This window comes from Callionymus lyra, chromosome 1 (genome assembly GCF_982586985.1).
Source record: "Callionymus lyra chromosome 1, fCalLyr1.hap1.1, whole genome shotgun sequence".
In the NCBI taxonomy this organism is placed as follows: domain Eukaryota; kingdom Metazoa; phylum Chordata; class Actinopteri; order Syngnathiformes; family Callionymidae; genus Callionymus; species Callionymus lyra.
In genome coordinates this window covers 34,222,844-34,241,701 of record NC_141818.1, presented here as the reverse complement: position 1 = coordinate 34,241,701, position 18,858 = coordinate 34,222,844, and the positions used below count along the sequence as shown (strand labels likewise).

The 18,858-nt window shown below is 37.5% G+C and overlaps 1 protein-coding gene across 1 annotated transcript; it reads left to right on the top strand.

The window, feature by feature from the left end:
- The first annotated feature begins 1,078 nt into the window (after positions 1–1,078).
- On the top strand, positions 1,079–13,969 carry LOC148089175 (neuronal acetylcholine receptor subunit beta-2-like). Its single transcript, XM_087803949.1, has 7 exons — positions 1,079–1,210; positions 2,451–2,495; positions 2,581–2,690; positions 5,539–6,065; positions 8,184–8,614; positions 11,707–11,852; positions 13,880–13,969. The coding sequence occupies exons 2-7, from the start codon at positions 2,469–2,471 to the stop codon at positions 13,893–13,895; spliced, it is 1,257 nt and encodes a 418-aa protein (XP_087660075.1). The 5' UTR covers positions 1,079–1,210; positions 2,451–2,468; the 3' UTR covers positions 13,896–13,969.
- Positions 13,970–18,858: the final 4,889 nt, after the last annotated feature.

Here is an 18,858-nt window from a genome sequence, read left to right as displayed (position 1 = left end):
TCATCTCAGTCACGGCTGCAGCTGTACCTGAACTTATAAATCTGAGTTCCACAGAACTTGGCCGACTCGCCTGCGGACGCAACAACTTTACTAACGTCTTTATTGAACATTACCACAGTATATGTACTTTAAAGAGAAACTTTAAACAGTTAGTTCCCCATTATGACCTTCTTTTCAACTTATTACTTTATAAAGTAAGTAAGTAAGTAATATTTATTTATATAGCGCTTTTCGAGACCAGGGTCACAAAGCGCTTAAACAATCAAAACAATACTCAAAAAAGTACATACTTTAAAGATCAAGATAATACTGAGAACAACACAGGAGTATCAAGGAAAAGCCTGAACAAATAGAAACGTCTTAAGATGTTTCTTAAAGGAGTCAGTAGACTCCATCAAGATCTTCCCCGTCTGAAATCTAGGCGAACAAAAGGTTACGAGAGCGGAGTCCATTATGTATAATAATGGCTTCAGTCGTCCTCCAGCCAGCTGTAATCACGCCCCCGCTTTGTTTATACAACGAGTCCCTTGGATGGGGAAGACTTCCAGGATAGGTGACGCGCAGTGACAGACCTTGACTAATCACAGCAGATTTAATCTCAAGAAAAAGTTTTCTGTCGCGGTTAATCAGGGCTAACATGCAAGTGTAAAGCTACATTTTAACGAGAGGATAATTCTAAGAAATAAAATGAGTCACAGAAAAGTAAACAGTAAAGAAGATTTTTTTTTTCTCTGGCACGAAGCGTAAGAAAGTGTCGCCGTGACTCGGAGGGAACATCGAGCTCCTGCGTCCTCATGCTTGGCTAGATTTTTCGTTTCCCCCGACATATGGCGAGTGACTGATTGTTCAGCGAATTCACAGCTCGCGCTTTCACGTGTTGCTCATCAGTCACGTATCAGTGGAAGAAACCGAAGCGAAAAAAAACAAAAAAAAAAAACAACGGGCAACAACAGACAAGACCCTTTTATTTCCCGTGTTCAAATAGAGCAGAAATGTTAGCCACGGGGGTGAGTCGTGGTGATTTGACGCCTGATGTCGTGTGTTCACGTCGTCTGTCCCAGAAGGCGGTCGGGCGGAAAATGCGGAGGAGAGACTCGTCAACCACTTGCTGGGTCCGGAACGCTACAACAAGCTGATCCGACCTGCCGTCAATAAAAGCCAACAGGTCACCATCTCCATCCAGGTGTCGCTCTCGCAGCTCATCAGCGTGGTGAGTGTCGGCACGAGTACCTGGCGGTCAACAGTGACCCGATGAAAGGCTTCACTGATCGGAAAATCCCCCCGAATTAACTTTCCTCTTTTAAAGGCAATACAAACTCCACTATTGTTTCCTTTAATAGTGATTCTCAACTGCTGGTTTGTGACCCCAAAGTGGGTCACAGGCCTGTCTTTTAAAGGCAATAATCCGGTGCTGAAGGTGCTGTCATGCTACAAACACCACAATACAATTTCTGCTTCCTCTGCGTTTAAAGTAAAAAAATAGTGATGGTGGCGGGTCTAAAGTTAGTGGAAAGTCCAAATGGCAAGTCCTAGAGGCAGAATGTGAAAGTATGACAAGAAAACTCCCTGTGACTCGAGCGAACATTCACAGTTTAACTTCTGTTGTTACTTATATGGGTCTAAACTCTAGCGATGGTCTGATGAAGCTTCATGAAACAGTGTCATTATTTTCAGAGTCCACTAGATGGCACTCTGCACTATTTTCCTTTGTTTTGAACAACTGTTGCTATAAAACATCACATTATTTTTAAACCGATGGCGCCACCTACTGACCTCTTAACCTCACGACACTGTTTCATGAAGCTTCATCAGCACATCACCACTAAACACTAGTTTGTATCAAATCAACGACATTGTGTTGTGAAGATGATACACAACGTAGTCCAGGAAGCACCTGGTTGCAAACAATATGGCACCAATGGTTTAATAGGGTACCAAAGCCTTTAAAGCTACAATATGTAACATTTAAATGTTTTTTTCTTTCATATTTTCATAACAAACCCTCCAAAACCCCTTCATATCGAACGACTAAATACATTTACGACCTTAAAAGACTATGGATAGGACCTTTAACAACATTGGGTAAAGAAAAACGACGAAACGTTTTTAATTTTCTTAAAATGATCATATTTTTTAGTTAAGTTGATATTATAAAATCAGATCAGGTTTTAGTCAAGTCATAGAAAGGTGGTAGTAGGGATTTAAACGGCAATATGTATTCTTCTCATAAATAAATACATAAATAATAATAATAATAATAATAATAAATAAACATAAATCTTTTCATCTTTATGTTTGTATGGAAGCAAATTAGAAACATATAACTTAGGTGTCAATCATTTTAAAACAAGCCAACTTTTGACAGCAAACAAAAATCACTGAATATTTTAAGATATTTGAAGAACATTTCGGCTCTTTTTCGTTGTTAAAAAAGTGATATTTATTTGCAGAACGAGAGAGAACAGATCATGACGACCAACGTGTGGCTCTTTCAGGTAAAAAGTAAAAAAAGTATTAAGTTATGTTAAATTTTAAGTTAAAGTGCACTTTGAGTGTAAAAGAGTGACGACATCTCTGCAGGAGTGGAACGACTACAGGCTGCGGTGGGACCCGGAAAAATACGGGGGCATCAAAAAGCTACGAATCCCGTCCAAACACATCTGGCTCCCGGATATCGTCCTGTACAACAAGTAGGTTGATGCTGCGAGTAACAAAAGCTATTATTAGTCATCTGGTGATGTTCATTTAATAACTGCGAATCCATTAAAGGCTAAGTAGCATCCTATACGTGGATTTTCACGCGTAATCTGCTGCCTTGGGACATTTATTTAAAGAGATGTATTCATTCATTGTTAATCTCCTATATTTGGCACAATAAATATTTAATTCTGTCGTCAATTATTACAACAATACCGGACCTGCAGTATTTGGCGAATATTTTTAAATCAACGTAATTGAAAAAGTGTAATTTAATCCCTGACAAATAAATCGTCATCGTATAATTAAAATCGGATGTACAGTGTCACGTGATAATGAATTAATTACAATTTAGTTCGAGACATTTTGTACAATTATCTGAATTAACATACTATAATAAATGTTGGGCACGTTTTTATTCGTACTGGAATCAATGACATTTACATACAGTTGTTGGATTGTAGTTGGAAAACTGTTCGGTTACAGTTGAAAGTTGTTGGATTGTAGATGAAAATTGTTCGGTTACAGTTGAAAGTTGTTGTATTGTAGTTGAAAACTGTTCGATTACAGTTGAAAGTTGTTGGATTGTAGTTGAAAACTGTTCGATTACAGTTGAAAATTGTTGGATTGTAGTTGAAAACTGTTCGATTAAAGTTGAAAGTTGTTGGATTGTAGATGAAAATTGTTCGGTTACAGTTGAAAGTTGTTGTATTGTAGTTGAAAACTGTTCGATTAAAGTTGAAAGTTGTTGGATTGTAGATGAAAATTGTTCGGTTACAGTAGAAAATTGTTGGATTGTAGTTGAAAACTGTTCGGTTACAGTTGAAAGTTGTTGGATTGTAGATGAAAATTGTTCGGTTACAGTTGAAAGTTGTTGTATTGTAGTTGAAAACTGTTCGGTTACAGTTGAAAGTTGTTGTAATGTAGTTGAAAACTGTTCGGTTACAGTTGAAAGTTGTTGGATTGTAGTTGAAAACTGTTCGATTACAGTTGAAAGTTGTTGGATTGTAGTTGAAAACTGTTCGATTACAGTTGAAAATTGTTGGATTGTAGTTGAAAACTGTTCGATTAAAGTTGAAAGTTGTTGGATTGTAGATGAAAATTGTTCGGTTACAGTTGAAAGTTGTTGTATTGTAGTTGAAAACTGTTCGATTAAAGTTGAAAGTTGTTGGATTGTAGATGAAAATTGTTCGGTTACAGTAGAAAATTGTTGGATTGTAGTTGAAAACTGTTCGGTTACAGTTGAAAGTTGTTGGATTGTAGATGAAAATTGTTCGGTTACAGTTGAAAGTTGTTGTATTGTAGTTGAAAACTGTTCGGTTACAGTTGAAAGTTGTTGTAATGTAGTTGAAAACTGTTCGGTTACAGTTGAAAGTTGTTGGATTGTAGTTGAAAACTGTTCGGTTACAGTTGAAAGTTGTTGTATTGTAGTTGAAAACTGTTCGGTTACAGTTGAAAGTTCTTGGATTGTAGTTGAAAACTGTTCGATTACAGTTGAAAATTGTTGGATTGTAGTTGAAAACTGTTCGGTTACAGTTGAAAGTTGTTGGATTGTAGTTGAAAACTGTTCGATTACAGTTGAAGATTGTTGGATGTAGTTTAAAATTGTTTGATTAAAGTTGAAAATTGTTGGATTGTAGTTGGAAATTGTTCGATTACAGTAGAAAATTGTTGTATTGTAGTTGGAAATTGTTGGATTACAGTAGAAAATTGTTGGATTGTAGTTGGAAATTGTTGGATTACAGTAGAAAATTGTTGGATTGTAGTTGGAAATTGTTGGATTACAGTAGAAAATTGTTGGATTGTAGTTGGAAATTGTTCGATTACAGTTGAAAGTTGTTGGATTGTAGCTGAAAACTGTTCGGTTACAGTTGAAAGTTGTTAGATTGTAGTTGAAAACTGTTCGATTACAGTTGAAAGTTGTTAGATTGTAGTTGAAGATTGTTCGATTACAGTAGAAAATTGTTGGATTGTAGTTGGAAATTGTTGGATTACAGTAGAAAATTGTTGGATTGTAGTTGGAAATTGTTCGATTACAGTTGAAAGTTGTTGGATTGTAGCTGAAAACTGTTCGGTTACAGTTGAAAGTTGTTAGATTGTAGTTGAAAACTGTTCGATTACAGTTGAAAGTTGTTGGATTGTAGTTGAAAACTGTTGGATTACAGTTGAAAGTTGTTGTATTGTAGTTGAAAACTGTTGGATTACAGTTGAAGATTGTTGGATGTAGTTTAAAATTGTTTGATTAAAGTTGAAAATTGTTGGATTGTAGTTGGAAATTGTTCGATTACAGTAGAAAATTGTTGGATTGTAGTTGGAAATTGTTCGATTACAGTAGAAAATTGTTGGATTGTAGTTGGAAATTGTTCGATTACAGTTGAAAGTTGTTGGATTGTAGGTGAAAACTGTTCGGTTACAGTTGAAAGTTGTTTGATTGTAGTTGAAAACTGTTCAGTAACAGTTGAAAGTTGTTGGATTTGAGTTGAAAACTGTTCTATTAGAACAAAAAAAAGGAAAATAGTGCAAAGACCGCAATCTAGTAAAAAATGAAACTACTTCATGAAGCTTCATCAGACCATCACAAGTAAATAGTTTAACTGTTTTATTTCTGTTTAACCATATATATTTTTAAACATGTTTAATGTTGCACACAATACCAAAAGAAATTCGTATTTGGTGGTTTCGCACAGAAAATGGCAACAACAAGATTCTGACACTTTCCAGCACTGGTGCCATCTACTGACTGACCCATTTTCACGTGTTGACGGTTATTTTACAGTCAACAGCCTCATTTTTTCCTTTTCCCTTTCTACACTTCAACGTGTCTCCTTTGTCTCCGTCCAGTGCCGACGGTGTGTACGAGGTCTCCTTCTACTGCAACGCCGTGGTCTCCAACACCGGCGACATCTTCTGGCTCCCCCCGGCCATCTACAAGTCAGCCTGTGCCATCGAGGTGCAGAACTTCCCGTTCGACCAACAGAACTGCACCTTGAAGTTCCGCTCGTGGACCTACGATTACACAGAGCTGGACCTGATCCTCACCAGCGACTACGCCAGCCGCGACGACTTCACGCCGAGCGGGGAGTGGGACATCGTGTCGCTCCCCGCCCGTAAAAACGAAGACCCCAACGACATCACGTACCTGGACATCTCCTACGATTTTGTGATCCAGAGGAAGCCGTTGTTTTATACCATCAATATGATCATCCCCTGCATCCTGATCACCTCCCTGGCGATCCTGGTCTTCTACCTGCCGTCGGACTGCGGGGAGAAGATGACGCTGTGCATCTCGGTGCTGCTGGCGCTCACTGTGTTCCTGCTGCTTATCTCTAAGATTGTGCCTCCGACATCCGTTGCCGTTCCACTTATAGGTGAGTCCGGTTACTTTGGTGCAGAATATAATCTCAGTTGCGTCTATGCTGTCTTCCCTCTACGGTGAACCAATTTGGAATGACCTCTTTTTGGGAAAGCGTAGGCAACAAAGATGTCTTCGGTGGAAACACTCCTGGGACACTAACAACTTAATTCATGTTAGTGTGTTTTTTCGGCTCTGCCTTGATGTCAATCTTCTAATTCGGCATTCGGTTTAAAGTAGTTTATAGGAATAGGGGGGCTTTATTAAGGTATTTTGACATTAGTGACATTATTAAATTGGGTTTAACACAATATATGCACCATGGCAGTCATAAACGCAGTACATGTTACCTCAAAAATATTTTACGGTCATCTTATGCACTTGAAAACAATTGACTGAATGTGGTAGCTTGCATTTGCGATAGCCGGTGTAGGTAGAATTTCGGTCCCCCCTACAATTTCCGTCCCCCCACTTCCTACGTGATGACGACACACGCTGCATATGCAAACGTCTCCTTAAAATATTTTTTATGGGTTAAAGAAACTTCAACAGAACGTCTACATTATACTTTTTACCACACATAAAACATTTATATTGACAAAAAGACGATCTTCGTCAACCTGATCACTTTCCGTTCTTTTATTTCCTGGTCTGATGATACATGTCATACTGTCCTACATGTGGCGAAGCCGCTGATTGGCTGAAGCTGTTTTACTAATAATAACGCACAACTGTACAATGCAATACAAACATTCGAGTTCAGAAATAATTCGCTTTTCAAATAACAAAAATGGTAGAATATTCCCCTTTCTATACTCATTCTAGTCTGTAGTTCGGATCATAAACACCTCATTGATTATTTAGTTTTCATTTCGATTTTTTTTCCCGATTTAAACCAATTATTAAATATATATATGCCCACTTTATTGAACGAGTCATTTTTTCTTTATTTAATGTGTTCCATTTGTATAATGTATGCACTACACAAAAAATCGAGTTTTTCTAACACTACTGGCAATAAACATTTTCTAATTTTCATGATAATATTGGGATTTGTTCTCTTAACAAAAACGGTTGTCAAATATGATGGTTTTATGGTCTTAATTGTAACATTAAAGTATGTCAGTAATCAGCGGCTTCGTCACATGTAGCGCGGGCGTCAAAGTCATACGTATGGTCAGACCGGGAAATGAAAGAACGGAAAGTGATCAGGCTGACGAAGATCATCTTTTAGTCAATATAAATGTTTTATGTGTGGTAAAAAGCCATCCAGTGGGGAGTGGCATGCAGACCCCAATGATATCACATATGTGGACATCACCTTCATTTGGAGACCCAGAGCCATGAATACTTTGGGGAATCCTCAGACAGATTTCATGATTTTGACAAGATCAATTTCTTGTGACCATTTCATGTTGCCCTGCAACCACCATGCGATGAATAGGAGGCCGTCTTTCCAAAATCCAAAGCATACCTACATATATCCTGAACTTGAACTTAATCGGTGGAATCGGTTAAATGATCTTGTCCTACTGATAAGGCAAACAGAAAGAAGCTTCTTGAAGTAGATTATGTTTGTCACAAAACGTCCCGGCCTTGAGAAATGCCTACCTACGCAAATGTCTTGAGGCATTAAGGGCGTAGAGCTCTCCTGTTTAACTCAAGCAATTTGGACTGGCCCTGGAACCCATTTACTAGTGATGGGTTGATGAAGCTTCTTGAAGCAGTGTCATGTTGTTTAGAGGTCAGTAGTGATGCCATCAGTTTAAAGTTTCATTGGAACAGTTGTTAAAAAAAAAGGAAAGTAGTCTAGTGGACTCTGAAGATAATGGCACTGCTTCATGATGCTTCACCAGACCATCACTACCATTTACCGTAATCAAGAAGCTATAAAACTTAAAGTTTCACTAACATCTGCAAATTTCTGCAACATTTCTTTGGTTCTTGTTTTCTTTTTTAGCAAAGGCTGTGTTTTTTGGTCAGCCAAAGTGCTCCAGTTTAGGTAATACAACTTGACCCTCTCATAGCAATGTAAAGTTTCCAGTATAGCCAGCAATAGTATTCATTGATGGACGATGTACTTTGTAGAACTGTTTAATAACTCAAGACATGTTTCTCTCTTTTACCCTCGTAGGTAAATACTTAATGTTCACTATGGTCCTGGTAACTTTCTCCATCGTGACCAGCGTGTGCGTCCTCAACGTTCACCACCGCTCCCCTTCCACCCACCACATGCCCAAGTGGGTCAACCGGCTCTTTTTAGTCCAGCTTCCCACCTTACTCCTCATGAGGCGACCCGGATCCTTCAAAGTCCGAGACAAGGTCCGCCGTGAGGCCTCCTCGCAGAAGAGGAGGAACGTGAAAACGGATGCAGAATCCTATTATGTCAACGAAGACTTTGCTAACAGATTCTACTGGAAGTTGGGGGAGCTTCCGGACGGAGGTGGGGGTCTTTCCGACTTCCGGAAACCTTTAAGTTCTCAGCTGGAGGCCCACCTTGAGGAGGCGGTGGAGGGCGTGAAATACATCGCGGAACACATGAAGACAGAAGACGATGATGACGGGGTGAGAGTTTTTCTTTCTAAAGGTAGCCAAGATAGTACACATTTATATGGATGTCATACATGAATACGTCTCTTTACGAATCTGAAATCCTTTTTGTAACTGCAATGCAAAGAGGGTGAGTCAGGAACCTCCCAGTGGCCCCTGACTGGTTACTGATTGCTCGGGCTGTGTATTGGCAAGAATCTGGCGAAACGATAAGTATCACGAAACATGTGTGACGATACGATATATTGCTATACTGTAAAAAGAACAATATATTGTTTCTTTTAAAGATGAAACACTTTTTCTGGCTTTTACAGCAAATACTTTCTCTAATCAAATGTGAAAGTGTTTGTAGGAAAGTACTTTTAGAAATATAAACAAAAATGTAAACTAATACTAACAATACACAATGAAGTGCATTAACATCTCAAACAACCTGGAGCAACATGCAATATCCAATATCTGTCAGTGTTTCATTTATAACTTTAAACTTTGTTTTAAAGCCAAAATTAGTCCAAACATCAGCTTTAAAAAGCTGCCGGACTTTGACGTTTTCTTTATTTTTCACTCATTGCTGACATTTTGTCGGTTTTGTTGTTACTTTGGCACGAAGGAAATTATGAATGTTTCCAACTAGTGGCCGGAGGTTTAATTGCAGGACACAAATGAATCAACGCAGTGAATAATTGAAAAAAAGACAACATCGAATGATTGTCTTTTATATACACAATATTGAAATATAAACCATAGCATAACTTTGTATTATAATATAATGTTATTGTAAAGGTAAAAAAAATATTGATACAGTATCGTGGAGGAAAAAATTGTGAAATGTGGTTATATCGATATTTTCTTACACCGCTACTGTCATCTGAATTTATATCGTTTTGGTTCCATCCTCAGTGCAGTACAGCCTCTGTCAAGTTAGACACAGCAGGTAGCAAGAAATCCAATCAAAACCGTAAGAGGTTCACACTAGGGGCCAAAATCTTTTAGCATTTAATCTAGTTTGATGTTGAGCCATCCATTTGGCCAAATAAAATGAATCGGCAGAATGGATTCAGAAGCTGGACCTGCTCTAGACCTGCTCCCGCCATTGAAGAAATGCATAATCCTTTAATGTCATTGTAACTCCATAGAGCCCAGTTCAGACGCCGCTCTACCCAGAAGTAAAAAACCCAGAGTATATGCAGCATTATGCTTTCATTTATATTCTAGGGTATACATGTTTTTTAATAGGACAAATAAGTGGTTAAGAGGTTGCAGTAAGAGGTTTACAGATACAATTATTAGGAAAAATAAGTTTTCTAAATAAAGATTAAATCTGGAATTAATTCCTGTTATTGTAAGTAAGTAAGTAAGTAAGTAAGTAAGTAATTCGTATTTATAGAGTGCTTTTCAAGACCAGGGTCACAAAGCGCTTAAACAATCAAAAAATACCCAATAAAATAAATACTTGAAAGATCAAGACAACACAGAGACAAACACAGGTGTCTCAGAAAATCAAGGAATTCGCAAAAAAAACAACATTAAAGTGATAGTTCACCCAAACCTCACTCATTTTCTAAGGGTTGGGATTATTTTCAGAGTTATCTGATCTTTGTACTGTTATAGACACAAATGTTTGTTCATTTTAATGTAGCGACCGAAGCCCAGTTGTCTTTGTCTTCATCTTCGTCCAAAAAAAACCTTAAAAACATCCAAATACCTCCATACGGCTCGTCTGTAACGTTCATCTTGAATTGTTCTGGAAAAAGTCTGTATTTTTACATCTCGTTTGTAGCAGAAGATCACAGTCCCTCAGTTCCTGCTTCAACCCTTAGGTTATCTCAGGGTCAAGGTGACCCAACGCTGAGTTGAGATAACACAAGGGTTAAGCGTTTCTTTACTGAAACAAATTTCAAGTGAGATTTATTATTATGGCCTCTCAGTTTCTGCTAAAAAACAGTTTGAAATATGTACTTAAAAAAGAAATGTCATAACAATGAAAACATTTTTTTGTCAATACCAGGAATTCATTCCAGTTTCATTCACCAACTATTACATTAAGTCTCGTTGAATTTCACAAATTAAAAACCTCCCTAGCAGAATCAATCCAAAACACAACCAACATTGTAAGAAAGAAAGCTTTTAGTCTCAGTCCATAGTATTTAAAAGATCCTAATTCGGTGAATTCCTAACCATCACTTTGAAGATGCAGGTACATCCCCTGCTACTCTGCAATATGTGGGTCGATGTTAACAACTTTCCGTAAGTTATTATTAAAAATAGAGGTTTGTTAATTATTTACGCACTTTTCTTTACAAATTGCCTCACCATTGTCAGTGACCTCAACATAAATAGTAAGTAAGTAAGTAATGGTTATTTATAAAGCACCTTCTAGACCAGGGTCACAAAGCGCTTTAACAATCAAAACAATTCACAGTTAAAATATATACTTAAAAGACCGAGACACATAAAACAAACACAGGAGTCCCAGAAAATCTGGGAAGAGCATAAATACTAATGTCTTCAGATGTTTCTTGAAGGAGTCAGTAGATCCATCAAACACAGAGGGAGAGGAAGATCGTTTCAAAGCTCATTCCAGGAGCAACAACCTGGAAGGATTTCTCTCCTCTGGTCCTGAAGTGTGTTCAGGAACCATCAGTAGATTCTGATCCACAGACCTCAGAGCCCGAGCTGGGGTGTAAGGCTGGGTCAGATCACTGATGTAAGGAGGAGATTGACCATGAATAGCTCTGAAAGTAAGAACCAGAATTTTAAAATTGATCCTGAAAAAAACTGGCAGCCAGTGAAGAGTTTTAAGGATCGGGGAAATGTGAGTTCTCCTACTAGAGCTGGTCAGAATTCTCGCTGCAGAGTTTTGTATTATCTGCAGGCGTGACAGCTCCTTCTTGTTAAGACATGAAAACAAACTGGTAGTCTAAACGAGAAGACACAAACGCATGGATTACAAGCTCCAGATCATGTTATGACAACAATTTTCAAACAAGTTTAGAGTTTTTCCTGAGTTGAAACAGTTTCTCGTCAGTTTTCTGCAGTGTTGTAAAATCCAGGCATTTAACCAGACAATTCCTCCCATTAACACCCTTAACGATTCCGACCCGCAGATTATAGAGGACTGGAAGTACGTGGCCATGGTGATCGACCGTCTGTTCTTGTGGATCTTCATCCTGGTGTGTGTGGTTGGAACTTTGGGGCTCTTCATGCAGCCGCTGTTCCAGAGTTACAACACGCCAACTGCCGACGAGACGGAGTGAGTCTCAAAGAGCTACACACCTTCTTCGAATTCTTATTATTTTACTAAATTAAATTGTTATTATTTCCGACAAATTACTTTTTTTAAAAACTGGGATTGTGGTATCCAGTATTGTCTCTTGAGTAACTACAATGGCTAAGCAGGAAAGCATATGAAACAGTGTAACAACAAATAAAATACTTTTTTTCAGCCAATGGAGGAAGTTACAGTTACTGTTAAACTTTTCTTTAATGTTGGCATTATTTTCACGGACCTGCCTACTAATGAAACGAAGATAAAAAGACACGACCTCCAAAAACTTTTGAGTGCATTAAAATACATCCCAGCATAAAGCCGAGTCAGCAAGAGCCCAGAGGTGGTTTCTCTATAACGAGATTATATTTAGAGTTTGTGTATAAATGTTATTACACTGCTTATTTCCTTGAGTAAATTGGACTGAATTAGAATCTGACTATGACTGTGGAGAAAACCTTTTTCAAGGAAAACATTTTTAAGACAATAATAATAGATACAAAAGAAATTAAATAATTTTTCTTGAATAATTTCTTTCTCTTTAGCCCAGTATCAAATGTTGTTCACTTACCATTGAACCAGATTTAATTTTCTCCACCTTTTATGCCATTTTATTATCTTTTCATCGCTGGTTTTAATGTCTAAATCCTTGTCTCAAGGGTCAAGGTGACCCGATAGTTCAAAATCACCTTGACCCAGATACAACCATAGGGATCCCACAAACACATTTGTTTCTGGACCTTTGTTTCACCTTGACCCAGAGACAACGCAATAATCATTTTAAACACATTTGTTTTCAGGCCACCGGGTCACCTTGACCCAGAGACAACACAAGGTTTAACGTGTTTTGCTGTAAGGTTGACCTTGAGTGCCTAAAAAAGAAATGTATAAGTTTAGTAAAGGTCGAGAAATAATAATTTTGTTTTGAATTCCCTTCTATTTTGCTGTCACACTGCAGTAAAAATATAGTACAAAACATCACAATATCAAATGTCAGTTCATGTTAGAATTATTGTTTGTTCATATAAAGCATAAATTCCAACAACACCATCCACATTATAATGAAATATTTTATTTTAAAAGAGGTAAAGATTTCGACTGATATACTTACTCATTGACATTGTACAAGAGCGATCACTTCTAACTCACAAGAACTTGCTTTGATTCAAACTTTATATTTAATAAATAGACATCAAATAACAAACAAACCAGATCCTAACCTAATTTTCTTTGAGGAAACCTTATCCCTAAATTTGAATATCGTACCTCAAAGGGGGATAAGCGTTTGTTTTTCAAAGAGGGCCACATTTGATAAAGTGAGGGCCAAATATGAACCAAGACATCTAACCAAGAGTTAACTCACCTAGATCTTCAAAATAAAAGCTCCTGTATCATCAACTTTATCTTCACAATAATAGCTCATTCACAGATTAAACAATTTAGGAATTAGCATTTACACTTAGCATTGCTTTACTTTCCTTTTTTACATTTATCTTGTGTGGCATTTTAAAAGGTTTTTACAAATTTTAAATGTCTTTGGTTCAGTTATACACTTTGTAATGAAACTCTCAGGCCACATAAAATCCGATCAAGGGCCACGTTTGGCCCCAGGTACGTCCTATATGCCCTGGTGTTTTCGGGGCTGCTAGCAATCCCTGAGGTAAAAGTTTAGCATTCATTTTATTTTGTTCTTTGTTGTGTCCCGTCACAGAAGCTAGGACTGATACTTTATTGCCACAACATTTCAAGTGATTTAAATTCAAAACTTGTGTCCTTAAACCTTGTGTTATCTCTGGGTCAAGGTGACCCAGGGACCTTAAAACAAATGTATCCCTTATTTTGTCTCTGGCTTCCGGGGCCGGGTCACCTTGACCTTAAGACAAAACAAGAAATACTTCAAACACATTTGTTTTCGGGGCACCGGGTCACCTTGACCCAGAGACAACTCAAGGGTTGAGGGTGAGAGTCACTGTTTTCTGTTTGCACTGACCGTTTCTTTCCTCATGTTTCAGGTTCGGGGATTTTTAGGATCAGCACGACGTGAGGACGGACTGTTTATTTCAAGAAAGAGAAGTCATGATCACACTGACTGAGAGCCTGGTCTGTGGTTGGATTTATAAAACCGGTTGAACATGTTTATGCTCTTATGTCCTGTAACTTACCAAAGACTTAAGTAGGATTTTAAAAAACATACTTTTTTTCACACACACACACACACCAAAACATTTAAAACCCCAAACAAGTTCAAGTTCTTGTTATGTATCCCAAACATCTTTCCTGAACTGTTCATTTAAAAAATAGTTATGAAACTATGGATTTAGTATTATTGGTCTACAGGGCAGGCGATCAAGCAAATGGTTGGAATATTTAAAAAAAAATGTATTTCAGTGATGATTCATACAAATGTAACACTAAAAGGAGTTGATATTAGGGATTTTAAAGATTGTTTAATTTGTTCACAAGTGTACACATTGTATTGTTTTCATTTTTTACAACATTTATACATTTATTGTATTATTCTGTCCGACTTTAAATCCCCCAAAAATGTCATGTTTATATTAAAGTAATGAATTAAACAGTCGCGTGAACTGTATTACAGTGTATTCTGTCGAGATTTAAATGATAATTCTTAAAAAAAAAAGATGGGCGCCAAAAAACACAATTACAATGAAGTTTATAAGGTGTATTAAACAGCGTTTTATTTTTTCACCCCCCTCTTTTTCTTTACCTGCACTTGTTCCATCCTGCCTGCACTCCCTTCTTTACCTTTCTTAATTTCCCCTACTTACTCGCACACAAACCACTACATCATCAGCAAACACAAACATCAATCAAGATGTTTGCCTTGAATTCCCCTCGTCCCTCACCACAATCTTCATAAATATTCTTCGCAACCCTCACATCATTTTCTCACGGCACCTTTGCATCCTACTCGTATACAAACCACCACATCATCTGCAAACATGGACATCAATCAAGATGTTTGCCTTGAGTCCCTTCGTCTCTCGCCACATCTTCATAAATAACTTTGGCGAACCCTCATGTTCTTTTCTTATGGCAACTTTGGATCGTCTATGTCCTTCTCTTTGACTTACCTAGTGCTAAAAAAGTTGCAAAACATGTGAAAACTTTCCATCTTAATGTGTTAACTTCTGTGTCAACTCTTTACTTGACATTTTTTCAAATAAAGGTTTATGGTGTCTTGAGATGAAGTGAATCTCAATACGATGATTGTCAATCTGTCAAGAGAACTGCTTGATGCTGACGGTGACAGATGTTCACACCAATCCAGATAATGGGTTTTTTTTTGCCCCACATTTGTCCATCTGCCAACTGAAAGGTTGTATCGGGTGAAATCGCCTTCCAGCAACGCGCGGCGTCTGAAGAGCGAGTACTTGGTATTACTGCATGAATGAACACATTAATAGCCTGTGATATAATTTAACTGACCCAAATCCTTTATCTCAGCAAAAGTGAGACACTCCGTCTTTTGATGCGTCAGCACAAAAAAAAAAACACGGAGCGCCTCCTCCGTGGCGGACAGCTATCGACGGGGCTCATGTTTACTGCCGTCGCCTGATGTTCGTGTTTCTACGGCGAGACGGTCGCCCGTCGATGGATGGTTGACTGCAGGAGGAAGACGGTTGTGCAGTTCTGTGTTTCCTGTTCGAACAAATGTCTGAGTCTAGAACACGTTTCTGCATTGATAGGTCCAACTTCCAGTCCGAAGAAATGTATCTCCTGAAAGGTGTGTTGGTCAAGAACAGATTATTTTCTCAACAGCACTTTTGATAAAATATGTTATTTCCTGTAATACTAAGTTACATATAAGTTAATTAGTACCAGAATAACAAGATTTAATATATTAAAAAATGGTTTCAAAGGTACAAAAAAGTACAAAACAAAGTTAAAGTTATGTTATTTAAAAAGCCGTCATAACGCATATCATATTTCATTATCCACAATCTGATTCATTACCTCATCGATATCCATCCATTCATCAATGGAAGTCTGGAAACAGAAAATTCGTACAACTGCTGCAAACCGGGATATGGCAACTTTTGCGACGTTTAGCGAGTGCTCATGGGTAATGTGGTCGTGGAGCTAAACAATACCACGCTTTAAATACTAATTTATTACTTATTTGGTTGCCTCATTTATTTAGGTTAAATATGTGTGTGTTGACCACCACGTGTCTGAGTTTTCTACCTTTTTTCTTTGTATAGGATGTATTTTGATTGTTGGACTGGATATTGTTCACTCTGTATTTGCATTTTCTTTGGACGTTGTAAGACATTATACATTTTTTTAAAAATCTTTACATAATTTTATTTATTTTTTGGTTTGTTCACTTTGAACCTGCGCCACCTTCTCTTGCTACAATTCCAAAGTCCAATCTTCTCTATTCAAAGCTTTTTATAATAGCTGTTCCTCACTTCTTGACCATCCAAACAAAACAAATGAGAAATTTTCTTTGGATAGATTTCCTGAATCTAAATGAACAACAAAAACATATAAATCAAAACATTTTTTGATTATTTGTTTGCGGATATAAAAGAGCTAATAATGTGAAAACCCAACTTTCCTGACTCTTTCACATGTTTCAACTGTTGAAGTCTCCAAGATGCAGTAAGTCTCTCATCATGACCATGTTTTGAACCTATTTTATAAAGTTGCTCTGAAAATCTCGTCGAACGAGAGGTTACAAGAGTCCATTATGGCGTAATAATGGCTTCACTCCTCCTCCAGCCAGCTGTAATCTTGCTCGCTTTGTTTATACAACAAGTCCCTTGGTGGTGGAGACTTACAAGATTATTCAATTCAATTCAATTCAATTTTATTTAAAGTGTCTTATCATAACAAAGTTATCTCAAGACACTATACAGTTGAAGTAAGACTATAGTTGATTAAGGAAACACAGATCCCAGCAATTCAACAATGAGCAAGAAGCGAAGATTGATGACGCACGGTGACAAACATTGATTTTTGACCAATAACAGCAGAGTGGGTGTGGTTATTTAATCTCCAGGAAAACCAAGTGTTTCCAGTGGGCGGAGCTTAAGCTAATTGTGTAATGTAAACATTGCGATGAAAAGAGAGTTTTGTACAAACTAACAAACTGTTGATACAATAGAGTCCAAGACATTTTAAAGCAACACTTAAATCAACACATTAGTTGCCCTTTGTGTTCTGTTGTGAGCTGCAGTCTTCTGTCTGCAGCCCTAGCGAGCTGGGATGGGCTCTGGCTCTAAACTGATGGTGAAATTGTTAAAATTGGCTAAACTTCCTTTATATGATTAAAACTAAGAATAGTTATTTGCAGGCCACTGAAATAAAATATGTATTAAATGACAGCTTATATTGTAACACATCTGGATTTAAGATTTCATGAAAAACTGACCCACACTGGAGGATCTACCTTCCCACCGGACAGCTTGAGGAGACGATCTCTCCTCCGTCGTAAATCCGAACGTGTCATCGCTTCCAACAGGGCAGCACTTTTACAGGACAGTGTTTCACGATGATTTCTTCTCCTTCCCACCAATCAATTCGCTCGACCTCGGCTGATCCGCTCGGAATGTTTTTCATCTCAAAAGGTGAGGATGTTGTTGTCATAAATTCAAGCATACCCCTGCCAAGGAGAGTGTGTCGGCGACAATTGATCCAATTATTCAGGACCTTTGTTACCATTCAAACTCACAATTCTTCTCAGTGAAATACGTACAATTAGGTTCACATATATTGTGTACACTACAAATGCCACACATTAATTTAGAAAAAATGTAAAATGTAAAAAACTTCTTGATAGATTTCGTATATTTGAAATATAATTTTGATGATTCTGATTATATATCAACTTTACAGGTTAACACAATTTAACAACAACTTTTCTGTATATATAATATGTATAATATTTATCTCTATATTTATAATGTCATTTTATTAAGAACGTACTAAAGTTTTATCTTCAAAAAACCTTACAAAGATCTAAGCTTAAGATAATTTCTTAACTTAATGTTGACATAACAATACTATAACGCTTCCTTTTCTTCTTCCAAGAGGCCATTGAATACGGGATGGTTCACACACACAACTCTTCTCTCTTTCCTTACCTTCCCCCATCTACTCCTTCCATATCTTCTACCTCTTAGGTTTTCTGTGAGATGGGGCAACTAAAAATACTCACGATAAAACCAATTTCCCGCTCTATGGTGCTGGCCTGGATCGCAGAGGACATGTGACCCCCTGCGTGCTGAGGACGAGCGTGTGTTGGTGTGTTTTCACCTGTGAGCGAATCCACGTGACACACTAGATACAGACGGGAAGAAAGAAAAATCTAATCTGAACGAGAGTCCTATTTTTCTGAGAGCTTGATAGATAGATAGATAGATAGATAGATAGATAGATAGATAGATAGATAGATAGATAGATAGATAGATGGATGGATGGATGGATGGATGGATGGATGGATGGATGGATGGATGGATGGATGGATGGATGGATGGATGGATGGATGGATGGATGGATGGATGGATGGATGGATGGATGGATGGATAGATGGATGGATAGACGGATAGACGGATAGACGGATAGAGGGATAGACAGATAGACGGATAGAAAGATAGACGGACAGATGGACAGATAGATAGATAGATAGATAGATAGATAGATAGACAGACAGACAGACAGACAGACAGACAGACAGACAGACAGACAGACAGACAGACAGACAGACAGATAGACAGATAGATAGATAGATAGATAGATAGATAGATAGATAGATAGATAGATAGATAGATAGATAGATAGATAGATAGATAGATAGATAGATAGATAGATAGATAGATAGATAGATAGATAGATAGATAGATAGATAGATAGATAGATAGATAGATAGATAGATAGATAGATAGATAGATAGATAGATAGATAAATAGATAGATAGATAGGGACCACCGACTTACAGTATTTTAAACTTTTATTTTTCATC

Coding starts and splice junctions, on each gene's coding strand:
- LOC148089175 (XM_087803949.1), top strand. CDS start 2,469: ATGACGACCAACGTGTGGCTCTTTCAG. Junction 2,496..2,580: donor CCAACGTGTGGCTCTTTCAG/GTAAAAAGTAAA, acceptor ACATCTCTGCAG/GAGTGGAACGACTACAGGCT. Junction 2,691..5,538: donor GATATCGTCCTGTACAACAA/GTAGGTTGATGC, acceptor GTCTCCGTCCAG/TGCCGACGGTGTGTACGAGG.